At 41.0% G+C, this 10,506-nt stretch overlaps 1 protein-coding gene across 1 annotated transcript in view; it reads left to right on the forward strand.

The window, feature by feature from the left end:
* LOC133648683 (homeobox protein OTX2-like) overlaps nt 1–3,005 on the forward strand; it is a 5,140-nt gene extending 2,135 nt beyond the window's left edge. The window contains exons 2-4 of the mRNA XM_062045010.1: nt 1,347–1,466; nt 1,601–1,752; nt 1,832–3,005. Of these exons, the coding sequence (XP_061900994.1) occupies nt 1,370–1,466; nt 1,601–1,752; nt 1,832–2,482 (900 nt within the window). The 5' untranslated portion in view covers nt 1,347–1,369 and the 3' untranslated portion in view covers nt 2,483–3,005. The remainder of the gene's footprint in view (nt 1–1,346; nt 1,467–1,600; nt 1,753–1,831) is intronic.
* Nucleotides 3,006–10,506: the final 7,501 nt, after the last annotated feature.

Here is a 10,506-nt window from a genome sequence, read left to right on the forward strand (position 1 = left end):
AAATATGCAAACAATATAATAAGGTTAATTCAAGAGTAAACTCAAATGTAACAATCATAATGTAAATGGAATAATATGTGTTTAATACATGCTTGCATTAAGATTAAGAATAACAATGATCATGTTAAAAGAGAGTATTCTAACATAATACAATTCATAACTTTTGCAAATATAATCAAATTGAGCCATTTTTAAAAAATAGTTTTTTTCATCACTTGTATATTATATTGAGTAAAGTGTGCAGAAAATACAAAACATTAGGGTAGATTAAATTATATTTCTAGTCTAATAAATTATAAATACTGCAAATGGCACTAAAAAGGTATTTTTATATTGATGAGGAGTTTTCCTAAGTGTGCATTAGAGACTGACAGCTCATTAGGAATGATATATGTTGTAAATAAATTGTTTTCCTGTCTCCCCCAAAATTTGCACGTTTAAAAAAAAAAGTGTCATTCTCCTTGTTTGTTTAGATTGAGATTAAGTGCTCCCTTCTAATCAACACTTCACGAAAGTCTCACCTTTCAAATCTAATTACCGGGAGCAATTCATTAGGAGATGAGGAGAATGAGGGGGGGAGTGGGGGGTGGGTTGCCTTAAGGAGTGTCGATAAGATGTCCGAATTAGCAAGCTTCTTCATTATTGGCCCCCGAAAAGTTGTCCTTCGTATTTTAATTGGGCCACATTTAAATGTACAAGGGCTTTATTACCAGCAAACAAAAGGCGCCAAATATAGAAATTGGAGGGGTGGTGGTGAGGCGGGGGGTTCCATTGTATCGGACAGGGGGAGGGGGGGGGGGGGGGCTCAGTTTGCAGCATGGCCAACTTCTGTTCCCCCTCTAGAGAACTTCTTTTTGTTATCAGCGTTACTTATCGGTCAACAGTAGGCTTTGTCCCTGCAAGTAGCGCCCCGCCCCCATCACTTGCCCATTTAGCCGCGCACAAACTCGTGGGTATATATGGTAATAAAAGGGGGAGGGGGGGGGGGGTGCATTTTTAACGACAATGTTTTGTTTTTGCTCCTACAAGAACAGTTTTTTTAAAGGGGTGGAGCTAAAGCAGCAGTTATGGAAGGAGGTGGGTGGGTGTGTGGGTGGGGTACAGACTGAGCATCCTCAGGACAGCTCAAGGGTGAGGGTCCCACTCCCCTCCACGCTGCTTTAAGAGACTCCCCACACTTTTAGGACGCTCACTTCTTTGCTGCACATCTTCTTCTTCTTCACGTCTCTGCTGCACATCTTCATCTTCATTTTCATTTTCATCTTCTTCTCCCCAACAGCTGACCTGCACAGTTTAAGCAATACAGGTTTTTTTTTTTATCAATACTTTTTCATTACTTCTTGTAGTTTTTCCTGGAAGGGCTGCAAATATGATGTCCTACTTGAAGCAGCCTCCCTACACGGTGAACGGACTCAGCTTGTCCACACCCGGCGTGGACCTGCTGCACCCCTCCGTGGGTTACCAAGGTAGGATACGAAGCCTGACTTGCTCCATCTTTAAATTAATTCAAATGTAATTGTTGTTGTTTGTGGTGACCCGTAGGAAGAACCATGCCAAGCTTTTACCATTTTACCAAATTATCTTTTGTTTTGTTTTTTAGCCACACCGCGGAAACAGAGGCGGGAGAGAACCACCTTCACCCGGGCTCAGCTGGACGTTCTGGAGAGTCTGTTCACCAAGACCCGGTACCCGGATATCTTCATGAGGGAGGAGGTGGCTTTGAAGATCAACCTTCCCGAATCCAGAGTGCAGGTGAGCGCGCAAAAAACAAATATATAATTCAAGACATTTGCTAATTTTTGCGTGGGGAAAAAAAAATTTTTCCTCGCAGGTTTGGTTCAAAAACCGCAGAGCAAAACACCGGCAGCAGGCCCAGCAGACGCAGAGTGGCGCGCAGAGCAAGGCGGTGAGCAGCAGGCCCGTGAAAAAGAAATCCTCCCCGCTGCGGGAGGCCAGCTCGGACAGCGGCGCCAGCGGACAGTTCACGCCGCCCCCCAGCACCTCTCTCCCGGCTGTGAGCAGCAGCGCGGCGCCGGTGTCCATATGGAGCCCGGCCTCCATCTCGCCTCTATCGGACCCAATGTCCACCTCCTCCGCTTCCTCCTGCATGCAGCGGTCCTACCCCATGGCCTACACCCAAGCGTCGGGCTACAACCAGGGCTACTCCTCGTCCTATTTCACCGGCATGGACTGCGGCTCCTACCTGTCGCCGATGCACGCCCACCACCACCAGCTGTCCGCGGCGAGCTCCGCGATGAGCCCCATGGGCGGCGGCGGTGCAGGCGCAGGCGGCGTGAGCAGCCACTTGAGCCCGGCGTCGTCGATCTCCTCGTCTGCGTACGGCGCAGCGGGGCTCGGCTACGGCGGCACCGCGGACTGCCTGGACTATAAAGACCAGACGGCGGCTTCGTGGAAGCTCAACTTCAACGCAGACTGTTTGGATTACAAAGACCAGGCGGCGTGGAAGTTCCAGGTGTTGTGACGCTTCCCTGCCCCGCAGCCAGGCCGCGGAGGAGTGGCTCTCATGCGGCCTGAGACTCTTCTACCTCGGGCGAGCAGAGCAGGACTAGTCGCCCCCTTTTTTTGAGCGTTCACACTCCAACTTTGATCAAGGACATGGAACAAGAGAAAGGAAGCTTTGTGGGGATCAAGTTAGAATTTTCTTTTTTGGAAATAAAGCTGGCACATGAATGTGTGACCTCTGACATGGATGCACTAATTTAATTTATGAGAAATATGTCTAAGACTAAAAGACAATCATACCCACTCCCCTTATTTTTGTGTCACCAATGTCCCCTGTATGTCTTTTTTATTGTTATTCTAGATTTTTGTTGTCATTTTTTATACATGCAACTGTGATTTATTTTTTATTTTTTACAAATATTATTTCCCTCATGTCTGCTGTTATAGGTGATACATTTTAGTTTTAAAAGGGAATATGCAGGTAAAATCAAGCAAGCTGTATTAAAAAAGAACACACACTCAATAATAATAAAAATAAAGAATTGAAATGATCAAGACTGTTTGCATGTGTGCTTAAAAAAGCTTTCTTAATTTGTTGTTTTATATCCCTCATTCAATTGAATATTTATTCTTAATTTGGGAAACACTACCATCTATAAAATTATGTCGACACTGGCTGGAATGTGAAACCAATCCTGTATCAGAAAAAGGATAATCTGGTATTTCTTTTAATGCAGTGGTTCTTAACCTTGTTGAAGGTACCGAACCCCACCAGTTTCATATGCGCATTCACTGAACCCTTTTTTCGTGAAAAATGAAAAAAAAAATTTTTTCAAATTCAAAACAAAGTTATATGTGTTTTTTAGTGGTGCACAAAATGAACTGTGCATGAACATCACCTTGTTCAAAGAACAAAACCCACACAGTACATGAACTCACAACAAATAACACACCTTTAAATCAGATGGAAAATTAGAGGGACTATTGTTTGGGGGTATCCATAGTACGCCGATAGGGAGAAGTTTTTTATTTCACACGATGAGTTGGGTGTGTCTTGACCTCCGCCGAACCCCTGAGGCCGACTCACAGAACCCCTAGGGTTCGATCGAACCCAGGTTAAGAACCACTGTTTTAATGGAAGGTCACTCTTTATTTGGACAAATGTGAATGATCTTTGCTACTGTGGGGCAAACGCATCAACACACAATTATAATTTTTTTGGGGGGGGAGGCACTCTTACGTCCTTTCAACCATCTGAGATTAATCTGATTAATGGATAACAGAGATTCCTTAATTGATAATACAAGATACTGCAGTAATGATAACATCAGTTCCATCATGGGCCGTGATGCACGTTGGGGTTTTGGAGGGGCTGACCTGCCTAGACCCATGCATGGACTAAAAGTGTAGGAGAGACTGGTGTTATTGGTCTAATTAGGACGTGACAAGCAGCTTTGTTGTCCGTTGGGCCGCCAATTAGCACCCAAGACATACACAGAAAGAAAAGAGTGCAGTGTTTATATGAAAATACTCAAAAGTCATGTGTGCAAAATTGACCAAGTATGTTAAGAGTGCAGTTGAATAATAATGAAACTTGTATTGGAAAGGTCAAAGTGCAACAAAATGGCGAGTCAAAATCTGCATAAGGACTTAAAATCTTCCTTTTGATGCCTTGGTTCAAACTCCAACACGTTCTAAGTTTGACCTACTCAGAGGCCTAGTGGTTAGAGTGTCCGCCCTGAGATCGGTAGGTTGTGAGTTCAAACCCCGGCCGAGTCATACCAAAGACTTAAAAAAAATGGGACCCATTACCTCCCTGCTTGGCACTCAGCATCAAGGGTTGAAATTGGGGGTTAAATCACCAGAAATGATTCCCGGGCGCGGCACCGCTGTTGCCCACTGCTCCCCTCACCTCACAGGGGGTGAACAAGGGGATGGGCCAAATGCAGACGACAAATTTCACCACACCTAGTGTGTGTGATAATCATTGGTACTTTAACTTTAACTTTAAAGGGAAAATGTAAGCGACGAGCAGAAAGTCACTTTAGTGGTCCTGCAGCATGACTTACCCCCCAGGCCCCCTGCAGTATCTATTCGGTTTTAATTAAGCACAAGCAGCACCAGAGAGGCCATATGGACCCGCCAGACGCGCTGCATTAATCCCCTCGTCGCTTTTGAGGATGTTAAACAATAAAGTAAGAGGCTCGGAAGCTTTTTCTTGGTCGGCGTTTGTTTTTTTTGTTTTTTTGGTCCCCAAGGCTGGGCTTTTCCAAGCGGATCCACTTGACCGCAGGCATGGGAATTCCAAGCAGGATCCCCACCTGCCTGAAAGCTCCCATCACACTTTACCAATACTTTTCTAAAATTAGAACCATAAACTATTCAATGTGTCTGAATGATTTTTTTTTGTAAATCATTGAGATAGGCTCCAGCACCCTCCGCAACCCCAAAAGGGACAAGCGGTAGAAAATGGATGGATGGATTGTTTCAACACACAAACCAACAAAATATAGAACATGACTCTCTTTGCTTGTATGCCAGGGCCACAGAAGAAAAAAACAAGAAACATTAGGGGAAAAAAAATCATATTGAATATTGCAAAAATGAATTTGTATTTTTTTTTGTGAAACGGTATACATCTTAACACAAGTTTAATAATTGTCACATGACCGTATTTGACCTAAAATATTCAAACTTGCAAATATTATTACACTGCTTTTAAATGTTTTGACCTAAACTTAAAAAGTACTGACTTTACACAATAATCTAAATCTTAAAGCAGTATTTATAATTGTCATTTTATGAAACCGGTTTTGTAAAGTTTGACCGTATTCCACTTAAAATTAGGGCTGTCAAAAATATTGTGTTAAATCATGCAATTAATCACAAATAATCATTGCTGTATGTTCGCAGATTAATAAGGCAATTTAATTTGACTGTATGCTCCTTTACCTTAGTTTTAGATTACACTGTTACCATGTTTTCAGCAAATAAAGGATGTGCATTCAAATAAAAAATGTCCTGAAAGACATTCTGACATATAAAATTGCATTTGTGTTCAAAGATTGGGCTCTTTATTTAAGTTAATTTAAATTATGCAAGTGAGTAATAACCCTGTGATTAATTATTATTAATCCAAATTCAAAAGTGTGATTAATCTGAATAAAATGTATTGTGTGTCATTAAAATATAAAAAAATATTTGCGAAATTCTAAATTTGCAAATTAAGATTTGCGCAAATATTTATATATATATGCACCATTTTCTTCTAAAAATTTGACTTGTTTCCAAAAAAGTTGAGAACTTGATTCTGGTACCTTCATGACTTAAAACAAACACTGTAGTAAAGTTCAAATTTTGTCTCATTAAATTATAAAAAATTATGCCACTGTTTTTTCTTCCGACTGCATTCTGGTAAAATTTTGACTTATTTGTCATAATATGACAAGCTACATTCATAATATGACAAGCTACATATACAACTGCATTGTGTGAAAAAAATTAATCTCACAATGTAAAAAAAATCTCATTCAACCTTTTTCTTGTAAAACGTATTGACTTTTGTCATTATACGACAATTACCTATATTACAAATAAGTTCTTAACATTATGACTTTTATTTTGAAAATGATATTGTTTTTTGACCAATAAAATTAATATTGTAATAGTTCTGCTTTTTGTCATACAATACATCATTTTGACTTTTCTTTGACATTCTTTGACGTTATTAATATTTTGTCTAATTTAGTGTACTTTTCTGTTGATTAATACATTTTCTGTATTTGTCATTTGGTGACACAGCCTGTGATGTCTCCAAAAATTCCTATTATAATCATTCAATGTGAAATTATATAGAATATATTTTTATTCATCCCATCATGGTATTTCTGTGGGAATAAGCAGATATTCAGCTTTATTTCAGCCAACTTCAAAAGCCATCTGTGTACGAGTGATCCCCTGTGATGATTAGGATTTTCTGTTTTGTATTAGTGTAATGTGTTACGCAACTGAAATGTCAATTAGTGTCTGGTAGAGAAGGAAAGACGCAACAACCCACCAAGAAACGTTTAAAACGAACAATTTCAGATGAAAAGGACTTGAACCAGCCCTTTAGAAAGGAGGGGGCCGTCAAAGTAGACTATAGATTATCATTATCAACTGTGCACTGGCAGGCGTATGACTTTGTTTTGTTCCAGAAACAAAGAAACGAGTGAAAGTAGACTGGGGCAAAGAGAGCAACTGTCAAAGGCGGCATGCTGGCGATGTAGCGTAGAAAAAAGCGAATGTGGGAGCAAAGCGGCCAATTTGTTGGTGAGAACACAACTGTAGACCATTGTTATGCATAAGCATGTGTCCTACATTCCCAGTGAGGCAATGTCTATCACATATCAACATGGCGGCTCATACATTGTTCATCCTGAGGGCCCAACAACAACAACAACAACACGGCCGCACTCACGGAATCTCATTTAAATGAGTCAGACAATGGCGTTTGTGTGCTCGTGTGTCAGACGGGCCGTTGAGTGACACGCTCGCCACTCGTTGACCCGTTCTGGGCCTCGGCTAAAACACGCCAACATCAACTGTGGGTTATTCTCTGCACATTACACAATTTTTCCTCGGATTAAACTCTAATCTGTGGAAGGCCCATTATGCCATTAAAGGCCTACTGAAACCCACTACTACCGACCACGCAGTAGGATAGTTTATATATAAATGATGAAATCTTAACATTGCAACACATGCCAATACGGCCGGGTTAACTTATAAAGTGCAATTTAAAATTTCCCGCTAAACTTCCGGTTGAAAACTCCTTTGGATATGACGTATGCGTGTGACGTAGCCAGTAGAACAGAGGTATGGCTCCCCCATTGAGGCCAATACAAAAAGCTCTGTTTTCATTTCATAATTCCACAGTATTCTGGACATCTGTGTTGGTGAATCTTTTGCAATTTGTTTAATGAACAATGGAGATTGCAAAGAAGAAAGTTGTAGGTCGGATCGGTGTATTAGCGGCTGGCTGTAGCAACACAACTAGGAGGACTTACTTGGATAGCAGACGCGCTAGCCGATGCTAGCCGCCAACCGATGCTAGCCGCCAACCGCATCTGTGATCGGGTGAAATCCTTCGTCGCGCCGTCGATCGCTGGAACGCAGGTGAGCACGGGTGTTGATGAGCAGATGCGGGCTGGCTGGCGTAGGTGGAGCGCTAATGTTTTTATCATAGCTATGTGAGGTCCGGTTGCTAAGTTGCTAAGTTAGCTTCAGCGTCGTTAGCAACAGCATTGTTAAGCTTTACCAGGCTGAGAATTATCAACCGTGTAGTTACATGTCCATGGTTTAATAGTATTGTTGATCTTCTGTCTATCCTTCCAGTCAGGGATTTTTTTTATTTTGTTTCTATCTGCATTTGAGCCAGATGCTATCACGTTAGCTCAGTAGCTAAAGAGCTTCGCCGATGTATTGTCGTGGAGATAAAAGTCACTGTGAATGTCCATTTCGCGTTCTCGACTCTCATTTTCAAGAGGATATAGTATCCGAGGTGGTTTAAAATACAAATCTGTGATCCACAATAGAAAAAGGAGAGAGTGTGGAATCCAATGAGCCAGCTTGTACCTAAGTTACGGTCAGAGCAAAAAAAGATATGTCTTTCACTGCATTCTAGTCCGTCACTCTAACGTTCCTCATCCACAAATCTTTCATCCTCGCTCAAATTAATGGGGTAATCGTCGCTTTCTCGGTCCGAATCGCTCTAGCTGCGTTGAAAACAATAGAAAAATATGAGAAGGTGAACAACTGACTACGTCACGCTACTTCTGGTAGGGGCAAGGCTTTTTTTTTATCAGAGACCAAAAGTTGCGAACTTTATCGTCGTTGTTCTATACTAAATCCTTTCAGCAAAAATATGGCAATATCGCGAAATGATCAAGTATGACACATAGAATGGATCTGCTATCCCCGTTTAAATAAAAAAAAATTCATTTCAGTAGGCCTTTAAATGCTTTTAAAGAACTGAGTGAAATAATGACTTTGAACAGTTTGTCTTTAAGAAGTGCAACAATGTAAGTTTTGCATCTTTTCCAGGATGAGCTTCAAGCATTCTTCATCCACTTTCAAAATGCAGACGTACTTTGAAGTTATAATTTTAATAGCGGCATAATGTTTGTGTTTTGACAGTATCCAGTTCCTTTAGAAATGCTACCATTGTGCCTAATCACCCAAGTTCAACCAAGTTCAACCGATCCTCACAACTTCGTCCAATACCTGCAACTTATCCAACCAAAACTTATGTTCGCTTCTTGTGTGGACGAAGGAGGAACAACAACATGTAACAATATATCAACTTTTTATTGCTCAATCAATCAATCACAATTGATTTGTATCGTCCTTAATCACAAGTGCCTCAAAAGGCTTCACAAAGGACACCATTGCCTTCCTCCCGTGTAGCTCAGACCTACATTTAGCGACACACTGGCATCCTCACTTCCTAGTTGACATGTATTTATATGTTCATTTAGCCTTTATCTATCCAGGTTAAGGCAATTAATAACATGTTTTTTCAACGCTGATTTAGGCAGCATTTACATGACAGTGATGTTGAAAAACAGTTGACAAATGCTCTTAATGTGCTGGTGTGAATGTGTTGGAGCATAAATTAATGGAAAAGCAGCTTTCAAGCGTAAAACTTATATGAAGAATGTCAGACAATGTACATAAAGGAAACCTTTGGTGGTGTATATTTTTGTAACTATAATTGATTATTACTATAAATAGTTATAATTGATTAAAACATCACAGTAATTTGACAATGAGTTCTGAGTATATGCTACCAGTATCTATTTTGAAAGGTGTGGCATACAATGTGTAATACATTAATACAGTATTTGTTTTCCCATTTCTGTTTTGTTATCCCGTGCTTTTTGAGGTTAAGGTTAAAAAGAACACTTAAAACATTGATAGAACATTTGTACAATTACAAGTTGGTTTCACGCTATGAAATGCGTCAAAGCCTCTAAACCAGTGGTTCTTAACCTGGGTTCGATCAAACCCTAGGGGTTCGGTGAGTCGGCCTCAGGGGTTCGGCAGAGGTCAAGACACACCCGAATCATCGTGTAAATAAAAAACTTCTCCCTATCGGCGTACTATGGATACCCCCAAACAATATTCCTTCTAATTTTCCATCTGAATTACAGGTGTGTAATTTGTTGTGAGTTCATGTACTGTGTTGGTTTTGTTCTTTGAACAAGGTGATGTTCATGCACGGTTCATTTTGTGCACCACTAAAAAAACACATAACTTTGTTTTGAATTTGAAAATTAAAAAAAAAAAAATTTCACAAAAGAAGGGTTCGGTGAATGCGCATATGAAACTGGTGGGGTTCGGTACCTCCAACAAGGTTAAGAACCACTGGTCTAAACATTACAACTTTTTCCACAACTTTCTGAAAAAAAACCGCAACAATCACAAACAAGCCAGTGAAATCTTTGCGGGACTGTATATCCATCCATCCATTTTCTACCGCTTGTCCCTTTTGGGGTCGCGGGGGGTGCTGCAGCCTATCTCAGCCGCATTCGGGCGGAAGGCGGGGTACACCCTGGACAAGTCGCCACCTCATCGCAGGATCAACACAGATAGACAGACAACATTCACACTCACATTCACACACTAGGGCCAATTTAGTGTTGCCAATCAACCTATCCTCAGGTGCATGTTTTTGGCGGTGGGAGGAAGCCGGAGTACCCGGAGGGAACCCACGCAGTCACGGGGAGAACATGCAAACTCCACACAGAAAGATCCCGAGCCCGGGATTGAACTCAGGACTACTCAGGACCTTCGTATTGTGAGGCACATGTACTAACCCCTGTACCACCGTACTGCCGGGACTGTACATTAAAGGTAAAAAAATAAAATATACTTTCCAAATGTTGCAATTTAAATTGTTGTGGTTTGAGCATTTCAGCTATGTTTGTGAGATGTGTCTCAGCAATACTCGACATTGAGTACTGTTGGGAGTCAAATTCAAACAAAACAGTAGCAGCTTTA

Source organism: Entelurus aequoreus, linkage group LG04 (assembly GCF_033978785.1).
Source record: "Entelurus aequoreus isolate RoL-2023_Sb linkage group LG04, RoL_Eaeq_v1.1, whole genome shotgun sequence".
Taxonomy (NCBI): domain Eukaryota; kingdom Metazoa; phylum Chordata; class Actinopteri; order Syngnathiformes; family Syngnathidae; genus Entelurus; species Entelurus aequoreus.